General features: G+C 41.2%; 1 protein-coding gene across 7 annotated transcripts in view; it reads left to right on the forward strand.

Moving 5' to 3' along the window:
* The window catches only part of LOC132104335 (engulfment and cell motility protein 1-like), a 97,716-nt gene that overhangs the window by 59,493 nt on the left and 18,055 nt on the right, over window positions 1-20,168 (forward strand). For all 7 annotated transcript variants that reach the window (XM_059509741.1, XM_059509742.1, XM_059509743.1 and 4 more), the window contains 2 exons: window positions 1,366-1,474; window positions 19,090-19,226. In XM_059509741.1, coding sequence (XP_059365724.1) covers window positions 1,366-1,474; window positions 19,090-19,226 — 246 coding nt within the window. The remainder of the gene's footprint in view (window positions 1-1,365; window positions 1,475-19,089; window positions 19,227-20,168) is intronic.

Genomic DNA, 20,168 nt, shown 5'->3' on the forward strand with positions numbered 1-20,168 from the left:
TGTACTGTAGACAAATATATATACATATACATATATATATATATATTTTTTACGAACCATAAAATAAATAAAAAAATAGAATAACTATGAAAGAAGGAGTGAAAAGATTTACAAATTTAGCTTAAATTAAGCTATTCTCGCTGTCTCGGAAGTGCAACGAATCTGACGTGGATTATACATTGATCAGTCTTAAATGATAACTATAAAGATGACCATAAAGATAGCTATATAAGATATCATCTGTCTGTGATATGGATATGGATATACTTTGATATGGTGGCGATAGGGGGTCCAGGTTTCACAGCCATACAAAGAGCAGACAGGCAGATTGCTTTGTACACTCCGATCTTGATTGACAAGGCCAAGTTTCATTTTAGAAACACCCGGTGCATCAGGAGACCAAAGGAGGAAGAGGCTTGTTTAATTCACTGTTGAATTTGTAAAATAGATCATAGCTAGAAGTGAGAATACTGCCCAGATACGTAAATTGTTCAGCTTCATTGATGTGGGCACAGCCGACTTGGAAGAGAGACTTGACAGGCGTCTGTTTCCTTGGTACTAACAATTAGCCCTGCGTGGCAATATGTAGCGCCAAGGATATTGAGGTTTTTCTGCATGCCAATCGCATTTGGTAAGTGGCTGACCAAAGCAGCATCATCCGCATACTGGAGTTCAGACACTGATGATGTTGTGACTTTTGGCAGTACACACCCTTATTTGAGACCAACAATAACTTAAAAGGGCTCTGACTCAAGACCATCAGAGATGACTCTGACCAACATGCCATAATGAAATCCATGCAAAACTGACTCAAAATGAGGAGAACAGCCAAATTTAACATGCTGTTAACTAAAGATTTAAGAAAATCTTTTTTAGTCATAAACAGTATGAAAAATTAAATATCAGGTTGAGCACATTGCATTGTGGGATACCGAATTCAGCACAGCTCTGGTTACATGCTAGTTATTTTGAATAACTATGAAAGAATGAGTTACAAGATTGCAAGTACCTGGGGGTGCAAATTTAGCAAATTAAGCTATAAATGGGAATTTTCCATGGATTAAATGGTTTTGGATCATCTTCTGTTAACTTGAATGGGAGTGAATAAAAAAATTAATAAAATTAGTAAAATTAGAGTGTGGTTATTCACTTTTTTCTGTCATTAAGTAGAAAAATCCAAGTTTATTTCTTGGGTGGCACAGTAAAAAAAAATCCCCTTTTTTTAAATAAGGGAAATTAATGTAGTAACTTGGTTACACACACAATTTAAGTAGTTTTTTCTCCAAAGCATTTTGCTTAAATAGATTTAATTCTATTAAATGTACAGATTTAGTTAACACATTTAATTCTGTCTGTATATTACAGATTGTACTGGAGAACAGCAGTCGTGAGGATAAACATGAATGTCCATTTGGGCGCAGTAGTATCGAACTGACGAAGATGCTGTGTGAAATTCTCAGAGTGGGAGAACTTCGTAAGTGTCATCATTTTAATTTAAAACTTCATCTTTTATTTAATGGATGTCTCCATTGAGTTTCATTATTTCAAGAATCGTGCTCGTCTTTCTTCCACACATGTTGAGAGTGAACAGGTGTCAACATTGGAGATAAAAGGCAACATTAGACTTTATAATTGTAGAGGAGTTCATAAATTAATGAAGTAAAGAGCCTAATGTTTGCCCTCTTCCACCTCTGCGTTGTCTGAGCTTTTACAACTTGCTTTTATGTCTCAAGTTGAGGCTGCAACAACTGACGTTGTCTGACTTGAGTTAATGCATAAGGATTGAGACTAGTCTGACTCAAATTCAAGGCAGGATGCTTTGTTAGGTTGTTTTGACCTTGCACATAGGGGAAAGAGTAATGGAAAGCGGCAGAGAGAGACAGAGATGATATATGGAGGCGAGTAGGACAGAGAGGTGTGGGATAAATCTCGACAGGCGGCACTGTGAGGTGTTATGTGTGACTGTGAAAGCACAATGACTCATGGGTGACCATTGAGTTACAGTAGAAACATTTATAGCTAGATTTTCTTTATGAAGCAAAAATTGCAGACCTTTGTTGTAGGTGGTTTTCATAGATATGTGCACGTAGATGCCATATTTGACAGCTCTAGACAGGTCAATGCATTCGCCATCTTGGAATAATTAATATTTTTACACTCACAGTAGACATCAATGAGTTTCTCTTCAGGAACTTGAGCTGCGTCGAGAACGTTTGGGGGAATAACGTGTGTAATCAGTCCAATGGATGGGCGAGACATCATAGGCGGGTGACGTCAGAGACCAGGAAGCATAAAAGCATGAGCGGCGAAGCCGGTAACCAGCCTTCTGTTTTCAGCAATCTCTCTGTGTGTGTGTCAGTCGCTATCTGTTTGTGAGTCTTATTTGGTGTCGGTTCTCCACTGATAAACTCCATTGTCAAAGCTTCAATCAAGAGAAGTTTTGGGCGAGAGCTGCCAGCGTTCAGGCTGTGTTTTTGAAGGCCCTGCCAGCAAAAAAAAAAAAAAAAAAAGGTTAGGGACTCACGCAGCTCGTGTGTTGTATGCTTGAGAGTGAAGCGCGCAGTGTCAGCTCTCGAGGGAGTTGACGGCTGCGATGCGAGTGTTTTGCCTCAGTCTCTGTAGGCTCTCTTTGAGGAGGGAGCCTTCACTGGCCGCCGAGGCGGAGCGTGTATTACATTTGTTTCGTTTTTATGTGAGTTTTTCTACACCAGACTGTGTTGACTCGTCTGGTTGTTGAATACATTTAATTCTGAGTAATAAAATGACATATTTATCTGACTATGTGAAGTTAGATGTACAGGGGCTCTTGGGATGTAATTTCTTGTGTGAGAACACGTGTTCACCTCTCTTCCTCTGAGTAGGTTGAGGCGGTCAGGGCCTGCTGGGCGGAGCAGTCCCAACAGTGTTCCAGCCCCTCATGCCGGGGGTGTCACTTTTGTACTCCGCAGATGCTAGAGTCAGAGTGGCGCTCCCAGGCCGTAGGCTTCTATTGGAAAGTAGTTCTGCGGACCATCGCTTTTGATGGATAGCCTTCGTCATAACGTCCTGATGCCTAAGGCCTAGGACGTTTTGAAGGCCAGCTCCCTCTGGGGAAGAGCGGTGTACACCGCATTACACAGTGCCCGTCTCTCCTCAGTGCCCTCAGGAGATCGTTCTGCCAACCCTGCCGGTGTTCCAGGGCGCAGCGATCTCCGTCGAGCGCTTCTCTAAGTTACCGCTAAGAGGCTCGCTACCTCTACGGAGGTCTCTAGAGCAGCTAGTACGGTCGTCCCCTGCCGGTCCGCCACTTCAGGGCACCGAACTAGTGGCTCTAGGTGCACCAGAGGCCAGTCTCGCGAGACTGGTTCCCTTAGGAGGTCACATGGCAGTGTGGGAGCCCCTGCCAAGTGTGCTTCATGGGGACCTGCCCCGAGCAGGCTCTGGTTTAGTCTTTCTAGCAGACGACGTGGGTCTGAGGACCGTCGTTTTAGTAGACTTCAGCTACGTGAGTCCTGATGCTGCGGCTCAGGACCTCAGAGTCCATCCTCACTGCAGTCACGAGAGTGTGAGAAGGCAGGTCACTCACTGTCAAGCAGTCTTGGAGATTGCTGGGTCTGATGGCAGCTGTGTCCAACGTGAATGCTATTGGCCTGCTGTACATGAGACCCCTACAGTGGTGGCTCAAGACCAAGGGGTTCTCCCCAAGGGGAAACACACTTTGCATTCTAAAGGTCACGTGGCGGTGCCTACGTGCCTTAGACATGTGGAGAAAACCTTGGTTCTTGTCTCAAGACCTGGTGCTGAGAGCTCCTTGTCGGCGCGTAATGTTAGTGACGGACGCATCCCTCACCGTCTGGGGTGCGGTCATGAGTGGCCACCCTGCCCGCGGTCTGTGGAGTGGCCGCCATCCGACATGGCATATCATCTGCCCGAGGATGCTGGCTGTGCTTTGAGCACTACATTACTTTCTCCCAGACCTAAGAGGTCACCATGTGTTGCTGCGCACTGACAACACAGCAGTGGTCTCTTACATCAACCACCAAGGAGTTCTGCGCTCACGCCGTTTATACAAACTAGTGTACCAGTTCCTTGTGTAGTCCCAGGGTGAACTTCTCTTGCTGAGAGCAGTCCACATTCATGGGCATCTTAATATGGGAGCAGACATCCTGTTGAGGCAGGGGCCGAGGCCCGGGGAATGGTGGCTTCATACCAAGGTGATGAAGCAGAGTTGGAGAGGTTGGCCAGACTCGGGTGGATCTGTTTGCGACTTGAGAGACATCGCACTGTCCCCTCTGCTTTCCTCTGACTCATCCAGCTCCACTGGGGTTGGACGGCGCGGTACAGACGTGGCCGAGGCTTCATCTGTACATTTTTCCCCTGATTGCTCTGCTCCCAGGAGTTCTGGAGAGAGTGCGCTGGGACAGAGTCTGGCTGCTTTTAGTAGCCCCGTTCTGGCCGGGCCAGGTATGGTTCCTGGGCCTGATTTCTCTTTCTGACGGCACTCCATGGGAGGTTCCCGTCAGGAGAGATCTCCTCTCGCAGGCGGAGGGTGCGCCCCCGCATGGAGCTTAGAGGCTTTAGGTGTGGTCTCTTAGCTTCCGGTCTTTCAAATGAGGTTGTTGAGACCGTTCTCCAATCCAGAGCTTCCTCAATGAGGAAACTGTATGCCTTGAAGTGGAAGCTTTTCACCTCTCTTTGCGGAGACCAAAGCTCGACCCAGTTAACTGCCCGGTTGGTACAGTGCTGGAGTTCCTGCAGGCTCTCCGCAGGGTTGACCCACTCCACCCTGAAGGTCTACGTGGCGGCCATGGCGGCCTACTGCGCCCCTCTCGGTGGCCAGTTAGTGGGCAGAGACCCTCTGGTTACATGTTACCTCCATGGTGCACTGAGGCTGAGGCCAGAAGAAGCTTATGCTAAGCGGTGATCAGGATGCTATCCTAAGCCTTGAGTCCTCTGATCTCCCCTCTCTTGGGTGTCAAGACTCACTCCTTCTGAAGTTTGCCGTTGGCCTTACTGTCAGGCTACTGTCAGGCTCCACACTAGGCAGAGATTTGAAAGTCTGGCGGCATGGGCATTCTCGTTCCCCAAACGCAGCTCGAGTTCCTGAAGAGGAACGTATAAGGTTACGTATGTAACCCTGGTTCCTCGAAGGAACGAGACACTGCGTCGCAGTGCCACATTTCTGGCATCTCTGGTCAGCGCTTGCTTCATCCTTTGAGGCTGGTTACCGGCTTTGCCGCTCATGCTTTTATCCTTTCTGGTCTCTGACGTCACCCGCCTATGACGTCTCGCCCATCCATTGGACTGATTACACACATTATTCAGAGACGTCACGCTGAAGGCGTTCCCCCAAACGTTCTCGACGCAGCGTCTCATTCCTTCGAGGAACCAGGGTTACATACGTAACCCTAGACGATTTCCAAGATGTAACACCATTACACAGCCTCTGATTGTAAAAACCATGATTCAAATTTCAGAAGAAATGGAATGAACTTTCACAGGTGAAAATGTGTTGGTTTGTGTTTTAATATGTATTAACTCATAATATGCATTGTTTTTTAAAATATGGTTTAACTTTTTTAAATAGTTTCAACTAATGGCTTCATTTTGTTGTATTGTGTTAGTTAAGCAAAATCATTTGCTGAAGGTGTTGCTATATGCATATAACTACAGTTGCAGAAACACATTTAACTTCCTCTTGATAGTTCATGGATCAGGTCTCAGGCATGCAAGTGCAGCTCCTATCTTTTTGAATGGGGAAACATTGAATTCTCCAAAACTGTTCACCAATCTTACAATTAAATTTACTATTTGAAATCACCAGTGAATCTGACAACAACTGCCTCTTGGATGTTTCTTATGCTCCAGTAGCATTAAAAAAAGCTTATTTTTCAGGAAAGACCAGCCAGTGCACATGCTCAGTCCCAGCATGCTGACTGTTTCTATAGCAACCAGGGCTTCGAATGTCAGCTGTAGTGATGTGATGACTTTGCAATTTGCAATTGGCTCTTTTGAGAAGGCGGGATTATTCGACAGTATTGCGTGTTACATTTTCTCCTATTCATCAGTAATGGAGTGCACCGTCTTTGGTATATCTAAGTCTTTGATATGATTATGTAGTTGCTAGGGTGTTCTAGGTGTACTGTCTAGGTGACAGTACTGTCAAAGATCCCTTTCCGAAAAAAAAAAAAGATTCTTCATAACTGGTCATAACTTCTTAAAGTCAGTCACAAAAGGGTAGATTGGTCTAATTAGAACCTGAAATGTAAGACTGACTACGTTTACATGCTGTTAAAATTTGGGTAATGGTCGGGTTAAGGTCACTATTCGGGTTTCTGAAACATTCGGGATAACCCGTTTACATGCGTGAGCAGAGAGAGTTACTAATCCCAATGTAAACGGCGACGCACGGTTAGCTTCTGGACGTACGGACAACAAGACGCAATATGCGTCATTTCCAATTCTTCTTCCTGTATCCAAAGACAACAACAACAACAGCAGCAGCAGGCGGATAATGAATAGTTTGGGGCAGATAGCGATAGTCTTTGTTTGCGCTTTGGCGCTGGTACTGATCCACCAGCAGCACTTGACACTACTGTGCCTCTATACTGCACGCTGGGTTTTTTTATGCGCCGTCTCTACTCAAAAGACCAAGATTCCTAGCGAATAGAACATGCGCAGAACACACATTTTGATGGGGATATGCCGAAATGCGTTTACAAGACCAAATATTCGGGTTAGAAAAGGGGTACCCCAGGTATAATATCCCGGTTTTTAAAAACCGGGATATGAGCATATCCGGGTTTTTGCCGGTGTTTACATGGCCGTGCGCGACCGGGTTATTGCTAATATCCCGGTTTTGAACGGGTTATTGGCTGCATGTTAACGCAGTCACTGATTACCCCTTGCCTAACTGCTAGTTGGTATTGCTAGTTGTAACTAGTTCTTAAGACAAATACATAACATAGTGGCTGTTTATGCACCTGGCATTTGTACCTTAGATTGGTCCATACATGTAAGACTGTTGGAGTTGTTTTTTGTTTTTTTTGTCTATTTTTATCCATTTTATCGTTCAAGCTGCATGGTATTATTCATGTCCAGTGCATTACTAAACTACTCACTATAAATAAATTAATCTTCTAGTCATGTACTATTTAGCCTCCACATCCATAATCTCTACATCAGGTGGGCTGGTCTAAGATTCTCCTATTTTACTCTGGAGGGCTGAGGAATCACAAAGAACTATAATTCCGTTGCTGTATTCAGTCACGCACCATTTAATGTGGCACAGTTGGAGTGATTCATCACATTTATTAAGCACAATATCGTGAGAGCAATGAGCAGCCAGCAAAGCATTTTATTGTTTAAAAACTCCATTTGGTATTATGATTCAAGTTAGCAGAGGAGAGGTTATTAGCACAACCTCACTGACAGCTTTTGGGTGTTATTGAACGGCGAGTATATTCTCAGTGGAGATTGCACCACCATCCTGCTATCAGACTCTTAATTAAATGAACTTGCTGCGGAAGCTGCAAGTAATTTCTCATTAAAAAGTAAATTGTGCGTATTAAAGCCTTTTTGCCATTTGGCAGATATTTTTGTTAAAATTATTTATAGTGCACTTTCGGAGTTAGTGTGCGTACATTCTATATTTGAGTTGACGTGGATGTGAAGGGTGTCAAATGACTTGCTTTAATGTTTGTGAACCTTAAAGGGGTGCATTTAACTGGTATGCCACACTAAACACCATACTCTTCATTCATGGAGATCTCTCAGATCCATGGCCATCACTTCCCTTTAATTATGCTGATAAGGTACACTGTTGCAGGCAAACAATTCTGGCTGAACTATCTTTCAAAACCCTGTCAATTTGACCCTACTGTTGATAGATTTTTAATGGAATATCCCACCTCACATTTAAATGTTTTATCTAGCTGTGGCACAAGTGTTTCTGTTCGACTGCTGCTTCAGTCAGCAGTCGTGAATTATTTATCAGGATTCCAGGTGTCCCTGCTTCACCTCTTCTCAGAGAAGTGCTGAAAGTTTTATAGCAGTCCATGTTTTTCCCTACAAAAGCTTTAATGGAATTTGTGGTGGTCAGGCACCATGCAGTGGCTTCCTATTTCAGTTATTAAAAAGGCATATCTAATATTTAGAATCAAAATGGCTACAGGCAGAAATGTCCTTGCTTATGAATTTATGGTGTTATTGCACTTAACGGGAGTGGTGCGTTTCCACTTTATGACTGAACTTACATATTAATGATGGCTCAGTATACAGTATTTTTGGCCAACTACAGAGTTGAAATTATCATGGTGAGCACATGTGCACAAACAAATAGGTGTCTGTAAAAATATAAATATAAAGCATACGATCTTAAAATTAGTGCATTCATCGTCTTTGTGAATAAACATCTTGCAAAGAACCCAAATCTGATCTAAATCATAAACCTACCAAAAATGCCTAGTGAATGTTCCAGTAACATATTACAGGGAAAGTTTTAACATGTTGTTAAGCAAATGCCCTAAAAACAAGCTCCAAAAGTTAAGTATGTGAGCACTAATAATGATTTTTAAGTGATCTATTTACACTTTTGTTTAAAAGTTGACTAAGGTAGGTTGATGAGATTTTTCTTTACATTTAGTCATTTTGCAGATGCTTTTATCCAAAGTGACTTACAATTGGGTTTAAATGTTCCTTAAAGTGACTTTTGCTCTCTGAGGCTGCATTTATTTGAGAAAAATTACAGTAAAAACAAAATACAATTTAAACTAACTGTTTCCTATTTTAATATAATGTAAAATTTTATTCATTCCTGTAGTGCAAAGCTTAACATTTAAACATAACATGCTAATTTGCTGCTCAAGAAACATTTCTTATGTTAAAAACCGTTGTGCTGCTTAATATTTTTGTTAAAACCTTGATACTTTTTTTTCAGGATTTTATGGTGAATATCAACACATTTATTTGAAAACTTAATCTTTTGTAACATCATAAATGTCTTTACTGTCACAATTTATCAATTTAATGCATCTTTAATCCATGCTGAATTAACCCATGTACATTAGGGATCCTCAGCTCCATGCAGACAATACTGTAGATTAACAGCATCAGGAATAGGCTTGTCTGTAACTGTCCACATCATCTCACACCTCTTGGATGATGTTTTTGACATCCCTGCTGCTCCATCATGAGCTCCCCACTGAGATATGGCACACTTTTAAGATGGGAACATGGCACCATGCCTGGGCAAGCCTGTTTAATGCCTGAGGTAGTCTTAGCCTCAGATGTCACGCCCACAGACCGTTGGCTAAATGTCTGATGCATATGGGACACAAAAGTGGAAACATTTCAGGAGTGTTGAAGTCTCCATTGGATTGGTTGAATTCTACAGGATTTCCGCGAGACATGCGTCGCGTTCTTTAACGTTCCACCTGTAAACAAAGATGCCTTGACACCAAACCCCCTCATAAAAGGAGAAAGCCGCTGTGTTTACAACTGTTACAACGAGCGCTTATCAGGATCAACTAAACACTGGATTTTCAAATGTATGTGAAATATTTAAAGTTCACGGCATAGTATCTTTAAAATACGTCCGAGAGTTTTACACACAGGTCTGTTATTGTGGTGTAATTTCCACACCCCGAAACATGACGATGAACAAAACGAATTGTCATTGGTTGTTTGACATATCGGTCAAATAGCCTCTTAACTAGAGATCGACCGATATGGGGTTTTCTAAGTCTATCATTTACATAAAAGTTTTAGAGCATTTATCAAGCAGAATTTTTCAAGTTTGTTGGAACATAAATGTAAACTTAAATATACATTTAAATAAATACAATTTTATAAATAAAAATCAATTAAACTGAAAAATAATAAAAAAATAAAATATATATAAAAAATAAATAATAGTAGTGCTGAAAACACACTAGCAACCAGCAACATTTGTGTTTGGTATAAGTGACACAGAACATCTAAAGTGCATTCTAATTTCAAACTTACATCATGGTCTGTTCATTATTAAAATAAAGTACATTCAACCAAACATATAAAATGTTACACTGGTCAGTTTAAATAGACCGTAGTATGCCAAGGACGTTTTTGCTCATGTGAAGAGGATGATCTTTTCCGTCTAGTTTACATAAAAAAAATATTATAGTTTAACATTCAGATAAATTGTGAATATGGAAACATTTGGATATGTGGAGAACGAGACATGAGCAATAATCTCCAAATACATCTAGCCAAACCTGCGCTCGCTCGTCCTCGTATGCAAGCACGCATGCACTGTCATGATCTAATGCACTATATATGCCGGATTTGAAAAAACAAACAAAACAAATAGGCTTAGTGGAACGCAAAAATTAAAAATCGAACATTTTGCAGAACACGCTCAAACAAAAAAGTACTGGTCATAATACTTGCATAAATTGTTTGATATGAAAAAAGTGGTTCACTGACTGCGTTTTGCAGCATTAAGGTTATTAATTGATCGTTAATTTAAACGACGATCGATCATGGAAATTATCGAATGTTGACATCCCTAAATGCAAATGAGATGGATGGAAACCTGGCTATTGTCTGCATCAAACCATGCTTCCGAACAAATGTCATTCACCATTCTGTGCAGCTCCAGGACAGCTGTCTCTCCGAGCACGGTGCTGTCTGTGAGCAGGGCGGAGTAACGTAGCCCTCAATCACGCTGACTAACTTTATCTCCCAGGACTGCTGTTGAATCTTCCAAAAGTTTTGGCTTGGAGTCTTTCACATGCGGAAGCAGCACTTTCCACCGCACCAATAACACGGGGCTGCCCGCCGACGTGCCTGACTTTAAATCTGCACTACTAAACACTGATATTGGCCGATATATTAAGAAATGGCAAATATCGGCCCGATATATCGGCCGACCAATATATCGGTCGACCTCTACTCTTAACCAATGAAAACTATGCAAGACTATGCCCGAGGGATCAACTTTGAGTCTGTGGTTGAAACCAGAACACTCTTCTGTTTGCTCTAGCTGCTACCGAAATGCAGTGGAAAACACTGAGTAAAAAGTGCTCCTTTCTGAGTATTTAAATGGAGCTCCCACGTGTCTTGTTAACCACTGAAGTGTATTTGTTTAGTGGGAAGTGTTCTCTTAGGGACATCTTCTGCTTCAGTACTTCAGTACTGCTGAGGCTCTTATACTCCTCTGTACAGATGTTAGTAGATATGGATGTCGGTATTGACAGGCTGTACTATTGAAGTACCTCAGTTTTACTTCAGCTGCGCTCTGTAATAAGACCACTCATGGCACAATGCACAAATGCTGACAAAAATACACACTGTGTGGGCAATTACATGGAGAGGACGATGGATGCTAGAGAGCCAAGTTGAGTTAAATGGAAATTTACACTGCCTTTGAAGTGATCCCTGCGGCTGAGTCAGATTATAAAGTCCCATTAGCAGCTCAAAGAGGTTCAAAAGAACCACTTCCACATAGTATTTTGTCTAGTTTAAGTTGAGGATAGATAAAGTTGAAAATAGCAGGTTAAAAGGGGGTCTTGAACCATTTTGAGGCTGAGGACTACTATTTGAATAGATGAGGCATAGAAGCTCTGTTGTATTGTGTGCTGCATTTTAAGCCTGGCCTATAATAAACATTATTATAGGCCAGGCTTAAAATGCATATCAGTACCATATCAGTACAACTTTGATGTTTACATACCTACCTGATCTGATGCAAATCCATTAGAATATCATTGGGATTTGATATAAATTTTAATACAGGTTTATGTATTATGAAAGTGAAAGTGTATGGTGACCCATACTCAGAATTTGTGCTCTGCATTTAACCCATCCGAAATGCACACACACAGAGCAGTGAACACACACACACATACTGTGAGCACACACCCAGAGCAGTGGGCAGCCATTTATGCTGCGGCGCCCGGGGAGCAGTTGGGGGTTCGATGCCTTGCTCAAGGGCACCTAAGTCGTGGTATTGAAGGTGGAGAGAGAACTGTACATGCACTCCCCCCACCCACAATTCCTGCCGGCCCGGGACTCAAACTCACAACCTTTCGATTGGTAGTCCGACTCTCTAACCATTAGGCCATGACTATATATTAGGCCATACTATATATTAAGCTTAAAGTTGTCATATCTCGGAGGTGACAATTGGATGGTTCATTTCTGAGCAGTCTACAAAATCACACTGCTGGAAGATCTTTTCAGGATAGAATGAATGGATAAAAAAATGGATAAAAAAGATGATACAGCTGTGCCATTGGTGTGGTCAAGTTTTCTCATGCAAAATAGATGAGTGAACAGATGCAGCTGCTGTCAGCATCTCACTCACATTCAGACACACACACTGACACACAGAGGTTCAGGTCCAGTAGAACATCTGCTGTGCTTATATTACACAGTAAGATGTGTGATTAAATTCAATGGCATGTTTGAAAGTTCATAGATTGACAAACATTTATGGTAGTTGGTGGATTGACGTGTGTGTTTTATTGTTGACTTCTGTGTTATAGTTTGTGGATTGAAGTGTGTTTATGATAGTTTGTGAATAGACGTTTGCGTATGGGACTAGTTATTAGACTGGCAGCTGTCTCATCTGCCATGTATCGTCAGTTGTTTACATCATGTCGGCAATCCTGCCTGAAGTAGTATTTCTTCACCTCCGTCAATTTCTCTCACTCAGGGTGTACTCACACTAGGCACGGTTGCCATGAACCGGGCCCGAGTACGATTGTCCCCCCTCCCCACTCCCCCTCTGGCCTGCACTCACATAGGAGGGTTTCAGCATTCGTGCTGGAGCACGCTTATGTCATTATGGTGCGCGATGGTTTCGGGATAAACAGGAAGAGCGGCGCTCTCTGAACACAATGGAGTCCATCGCTCTGTTTTCTTTGTGGATAATTTTGTGTCGTTTGGTCCACGGTGGTCCACAGCCCTCTCACAGCCTGTTGTTAAACAGATGTGTCGCCTTAGTGGCGCGAAAATTTTCACGTAATCGTGCTGCTCGTATGAGGAGGTTTGTAAGGTACCAGCTGAGCTTTTGGAGCGTCGCAAAACCGTGACGCCACACGTCCTGTTCCGTGCTCCAGCACGGTTAGCGCTCACGCTGCATGCGAACCGCGCCCGAGTCCAACTGAACCGTGCTCTGGCCCACCTCTTCCAAGCGGGCCAGGGCCGGCCAATCGAGCCGCGCCCGGGCACGGTACGGAGCACTCACACTAGTCAAACGAACCGCGCTTTGGTGGTCAAACGCACTCGGGCACGGTTCAAACTGGCTAGTGTGAGTACACCCTCAGTCTGAGAACATTTGCTTGAAGGTGATTTAAAAGATTCATCAAAAATTTTTATTTAGGTATATAGGAAAAAGTGCATTCTTCAAAACTTTTCTTGTATATATATATTATAAGAAAAGTTTTGAAGAATGCACTTTTTCCTATGTAATTACAATGGAATTGTACTACCTTAATTAAAATTTTTGATGAATCTTTTAAATCACCTTCAAGCAAATGTTCTCAGACTGAGTGAGAGAAATTGACGGAGATCGTACTACCTAAATTAAAATTTGTATTATTTTTATTATTGTACTACCTAAACTTTAGAAGCACCTTAACATTTTTTGAAGGTGAATACCAAGTCTTCAGAAAAGTCATATTACAATAAGTTATGTAATATAGAAATAGAAAACATATGTTTTGTTTTCTTTGGATGCACTGCTCCTTTAAAACCAGTTGTAAAATGGCTTTCCAGGTTTTTCGACTTAATTTCCCTCTGGAGATGTTACAGGGTGAACTTTGCACATGGCAGTGGCAATGATTATATCATTCTCCCTGTCTTGACGCATGTTCCTTCTGCACTGAGAAGCCAGGGTGGCATCTATCACTGTAAATTCATCATTTCATCGCAGTTCCTGCCTCGAAGATGACCTCTCGCAGCTGTTCTATCGCCTTGACGTCTCGTTGTTCTCTGTGTGATGTTTGAATGTCATCCTTGGGGCTTTCAGCCTTGTACTCGCTTGTTTAGTTTGCTGTTTTCCTCCCTTAAGATGCATCTGTTTGTCTTCTTGTCTGCCATAATTATCTGTGGTAGATCATCATGAAATGACATGATCATGTCAGATTTGTAGAGACAGAGGTGTGGCAAATGCATCTGTCAGTGTTACAGTCCTATGAGCTTCCCACAGATCAGATTCCCAGTATATGTGAGAAGACCGCTTGTCTTCTTAAAAGACCACCCGGACAAGTCTTTGCAAAGCCTGTACTCTAGCAGATAAGGCTTCCTAGCTCAAGTTGTGAGATCCCGAGTCTCAAAGATGAACCATTTTTCAATCATCAAGCTGCTCATTGTTCAGTGTAACTCGTGCAACTTGTGTGAAGTGGATGCATGTTTCTTCGACAGCAGTGCCTGAAAGATAGTTCAAACCACAAGGTTTGTCCTCTTTGCTGGCCTGCCATGGATGATTCACTTCTGCACTTTGTAGCTTGTCTTTTGCCTTGAGGGATCAGCAGATGGACACTACATTACATAATTTCTCTATAGATAAATCCACAAATGAATGAAGTTGAATCGTTATGAACAGTTTGTTGTAGTTAATTTTCCACAAGTTGACTCTTAAAAACATTTCACTACCTTTGTGGATTGCTGTGATAATATTCAGATAAATTAAATAAAAGTAACACTATGTTGTCTTCTAAAGCCACTTCTTAAAGTAAATTGTAAAATCAATTGATTGGCAGTCTTACTATGCACTGAAAACAAGTGTTGAAGGATGTGTTTTCATAAAATTCTGTAAAAACAAAAAAAAGCCATGAGAGGAATCGGCTTGTTCTGCATTGAATACTGGTATGATGCTGATTCACGGCGGGCTCGTAGAGGGAGTATGAGAGGTCTTACATGACTATGCTGATGGATTTAAGGTCAGCCACTGCCTTATCTCATCTGTTGCATAAGAATTGCAACAGGTTTTTAACGTATTTCTGACAATCCTTCTGCCTGCCCAACTAACAGACTGACATGTTGAATTGTATGCTATTTACACTGCAGCTACGCACTGTGCTGTGGTTGTTAGCCAGAGGGCATAAAGCCTGTGTTAATACACACAGCATGCACATAATATCTCTGCCTCCTCAGTTATGTGTCAGTCATGAGAAACTGTCTAAAATGATGTAATTGAGGTGTACGATGTAATCGTACTTGTGAAAGTGGACATAATGGATAGAAGGAGTCTAAAATAGTTGCATAAACATTCCTGTGCATTGATTGCTGTTTGCGTGTTCAGTGATTGAAAATCTATCTATGCTAATAATCCTCTAACACACACACAGGCAAGTAATATCTAATAATTTATTAGCCAATGGCTAATGTTAGACATAATGTAGTCGCCCAGGGTGAAGATTTATTTACATGCAATTTATTTACTCGCAATGTAAAAGGTTGACAGCTTTGAAGATCCTTAGTTACAATATGAACATTCTGGTTTAATGAGATTCTGCGTTCAGCATGACTGCCAGCTAGAGTTATGGAAGTGCGTCATACTGTTATTACTGTCCAAACCTGTGAGCTCAGGGCTTAGGTGAGAGCCAAAGTGAGACTGACATTTCATTCCTCAGCAGGCGGGAGCTGATAGTGCTGCCCTCTTATTCAGCACACCCGTGAACTCCTCTGACTTCTGAAGGAGAAGGAAACTATTACAATGAATCAGTTAGAGCCATCTCAAAGGACAAGGGCCTATGACTTGGGTGGTCTGGTGGATTGAGTCTAAGATTGACAGGTCAGATGACATCACACTCAATGAAAGGCCCATTGCCCCTTCAGTCATCATTCATTATACTATGAAGTTTCAATATCTACTGCAATTACTGGCCCTCTGCAGGGGCTTTGATGGTACTCTGAAGTTTCAATTCCCCTAAGTAAGAACCTCAAGCAGTGATTCTCATTCAAAGCAACCATTTCACTCGAGTAATGTTTGTTATAATGCGGCGTAGCTGACACAGACACAGGTGCGTATCACCACAGGGCTTCAGGGTGAAAGCTTGAGTTTAATTTTCACCTTGACTGCTGCTGTTTATGAACACAATAATTGCACCTTCAGTTTTTATAGCACTCTCCCAGACTTTAATTTTCCACTCAGCCATTCCGATTTTAGATGTTTATATATATATATATATATATATAAAGCACTTTGGGCCAATCATAACATTCTGACGCAGATTATGCATTTACTCGGTTAATCTGTGCTGTTAACGGAAGTCAAAGAAATACCTAAAGTTGCCTAATATGATGTCTCTGGTCCAAAAGCTGCTGCATGAATGTGAACATTTGACAAAAAAGTGAAAACCTCAACCCCATATACCCCTCCATGTTTACAAACACAACACTGGGAGGCGCAGCCGTTTGGAGGTCATTTCCATTTTGTCACAGAATTTTACCGGTATTTTGAAACTGAAGTGTGAATGATGCTTTAAATCTCCCACAAGGGGGAGATTCTCAATTCTTTCACCGCTCTTGTTTAGCCTGTATATGCTCCCACTAAGTCAAATAATGAGAAAGAACCAAATTGCCTATCACAGCTATGCTGATGATACCCAGATTTACCTAGCCTTATCTCCAAATGACTACAGCCCCATTGACTCCCTCTGCCAATGTATTGGTGAAATTAATAGTTGGATGTGCCAGAACTTTCTTCAGTTAAACGAGGAAAAAACTTATTGCATTTGGAAACAAAGATGAAGTTTTCAAGGTGAATGCATACCTTGACTCTAGGGGTCAAACAACTAAAAAACAAGTCAGGAATCTTGGTGTGATTCTGGAGAACGACCTTAGTTTCAGTATTCATGACAAAGCAGGAACTAAATCAGCATACTATCATTTAAAAAACATTGCAAGAAATAGATGTTTTGTTTCCAGTCAAAACTTGGAGAGACTTGTGCATGCCTTTATCACCAGCAGGGTGGACTATTGTAATGGGCTCCTGACCGGCCTTCCCAAAAAGACCATTAGACAGCTGCAGCTCATCCAGAAAGCTGCTGCCAGGATTCTGACTAGAACCAGAAAATCTGAGCATATCACACCAGTCCTCAGGTCCTTACACTGGCTTCCAGTTACATTTAGGATTGATTTTAAAGTACTCAATGACCTAGGACTGAAATATATTGCAGATATGTTCACTGAATATAAACCTAACAGACCACTCAGATCATTAGGATCGAGTCAGTTAGAAATACCAAGGGTTCACACAAAACAAGGGGAGTCCTCCTTTAGTTACTATGCCACCCACAGTTGGAATCAGCTTCCAGAAGAGATCAGATGTGCTAAAATATTAGTCACATTTAAATCTATGTTTAGCTGTGCATTTATTGAATGAGCACTGTGCGATGTCACTGTATTCTACGTATTCACTATTCTATTTTTAACTGTTTTAAATTCATTTTAAATAAGTAAATTTTTAAATAATTTCCAAAGTTTTAAAATTGCTTGTTTTTATTTTTGCATAATTTTTCTTCATGACTATTTTACTTTCTTTTATGTTAAGCACTTTGAATTACCATTGTGTACGAAATGTGCTATATAAATAAACTTGCCTTGCCTTTAATGGTAAAAAGATGGAACGTCCTTGTCTGTGTGAACAGCTAATTTTTTTTTGTTTACCGGTAAAGTCTAGGGCTGCCCCTAATAGTTGACTAACCTTTAGTCAATGGAGAGAAAAATAAAAAATAAATTATTACTTGCTTTATTAGTTTGCCCATGAAGGACAGATCGTTTACGGCTGAATTTTGTGGTAATACAGTACATCCAAATGCTTGCCTATCATTCATCGTCCTCAAATATGGCTTATCATCTGAAATATGTAAGTAGTAGCAACTTTACATGGCCACTCAATCTAATGATAACCTAGAAAAATGTAGCGTGCTCACAGCATGACAGATGAAGGTGCCGGTGTGGTCACTTGCTCTTAAAATACTCTGTCATGCTTGAACACATCTCAAAGACTACAGCCAATGGCCAACTGGCAAGAACTCTCCATACCAACAGATGGCAGTAGTCTGGAGTCATAATAAAAAAAAAGGTGAAATTATCAGTGCTAGATCAGCAGATAAAAAAAGGAAACAAAGCATCACTTGCTGACCATTTCCATGTCTATCTTGACCGTGATAGATGGGTTCATAACATACTTTCAAGTTGGTAATGACATTGGCATTGTCAGTCCTTGGTCTTGATAGTTGTCCTGGCATTTGTCTTTTATTTTTGTTGTTGTTGTTATCGTTATCAAGCACTGGTTCATAATGCAGAACAGCTGAACATGCTCAATTATCCAAACACCATCACCAGTGATCCGACTAATGGACAGGACATACCTCAAAAACTAGGCTGACAGACTTTCAACAACAGCCTATTTTAAAACATAGACCAGACCAAGATGTAATAAAGAAGTAATGAAATCCAGAGAAGGGCCACATTTATGTGATCTTAAGAGGTCTCCAGACCCAGACCACAAAATTAAGACTCTGGAGTCTCTTTAGTCACACAATTTAACACAACATAGTATAGCATGATGCTAGTAATTTTTTTTTTGTGGGGAGCAGAAGAGGTTCTTGAGAGGGATTTTTTTTCTTCTTGAATTTCTGAATTAAGACCAGTGACTGGCTGGCAGGGGACTGAATTAAAGGAAAACAGCTAACCAACTGTTCACATTCACTTCAAATGTGTAGGTGTCCTGAGAGCCAAGAGCGTGCTTCTCTTGCTTGTGAATAATTTTCTCCTCTGCAAAAAGGCTCTTTCGGAGAAATGCATCGTGAGGTAGCACCATTCGTTCCCAGCCATATCTGATGTGTCTATGCATGAGAAGCACATGTGAGGGCTGAAGCTGGCAAAGAAAGCAAACATTTGAGCCTCCTTAACAGTTCATACTCAAAGTCCTTGTTGGAGAGCTAGAATTTCTCTTGAGACTCCAGTGCTGATCAACATTAATATGGGGTGTAGTTTTGTCATGAGATATGGATATTGCTGCTTTACCTGATAAATCAACTTTCTTCAGGTGGATTGGGGTGCAACATTTGACAATATAAACACTCACTTTGTCTCCTTTGTTTTTTTTCACAGCTAGCGAAAACTGTCATGACTTCCACCCTATGTTTTACACCCACGACCGCTCGTTTGAGGAGTTCTTTTGCATCTGTATCCAGCTTCTCAACAAAACTTGGAAAGAGATGAGAGCCACTTCTGAAGACTTTAACAAGGTGAGCGTAACCCTTTTGATTGTGACCCTGCATCTTGGTCTAATTCTACATCTTTCATCCTTTTCCTTTTTTTCCCATTCTATTTCTCCTGAGTGTTCCGTTTCATTCTCTCATCTTCCCCTCAAATCTTTCTGGTCAACCAATATGGATTTTTACTGGGCAATGCTAGGGTTGTCATGATACCAAAATTTCAGCCGTTAATACCAGTATCAGTAAAATTTGATACTAGTTTCGGATTTGGATTAAAATGGGTATGTATGCTTTACTGTCACTATACAGTATTTTGTCTGTATTGTTTAATTTTAACAACACAATAGCCAGTGCACATTTCACTGTTCACATGCAATTTAGATAAAATCGACGAATTACTTTACCCGGAATTGAAAAAATAGAAAATGTTTCACTCCATGTGCAATGGCAAGTCTGTTGATAGATTTTAAAGTATTTTATTGGCCAATCAAGCTCAGTTATTAGACAATAATCATTACTTCACACTACTTGGGAATGCAGGACTCGCTAAAGTTAGTCATTTGCTGGTGAAAATGATAGTTTCAGACTCTTGGCAGAACGTTTTTCAGGTAAAAGAGGCGGTTGAGATTTGCTAGGCTATTTGTGTATTTATGATAATCACACAGCAAACGTGTCTCCTTGTTGGATAAAAGACTCGTGTAAAGCTGTATATTTGAGCTTAATTAAGATTCATGGACATCAAAACAAATTTTTTAAATATCGCCCTGGAGCATGTCTCTCTGGACACTGTGATTAAATTTATCATCTTTTGTTTTCTCACATGAGCTGAACATCTGAGAAAAACCTGCTCACTTTTGCCCCTTGTCTATATTTCTACCTCATTATAAATAGGCTTTCTAAATATAGAGATAAAACTGCTGTTTAATCTGATGATCAGAACTTCCAATTTTTTCTTTCTGACAGTTGAAGAAG

The sequence above is a fragment of the Carassius carassius genome, chromosome 25 (genome assembly GCF_963082965.1).
Source record: "Carassius carassius chromosome 25, fCarCar2.1, whole genome shotgun sequence".
In the NCBI taxonomy this organism is placed as follows: domain Eukaryota; kingdom Metazoa; phylum Chordata; class Actinopteri; order Cypriniformes; family Cyprinidae; genus Carassius; species Carassius carassius.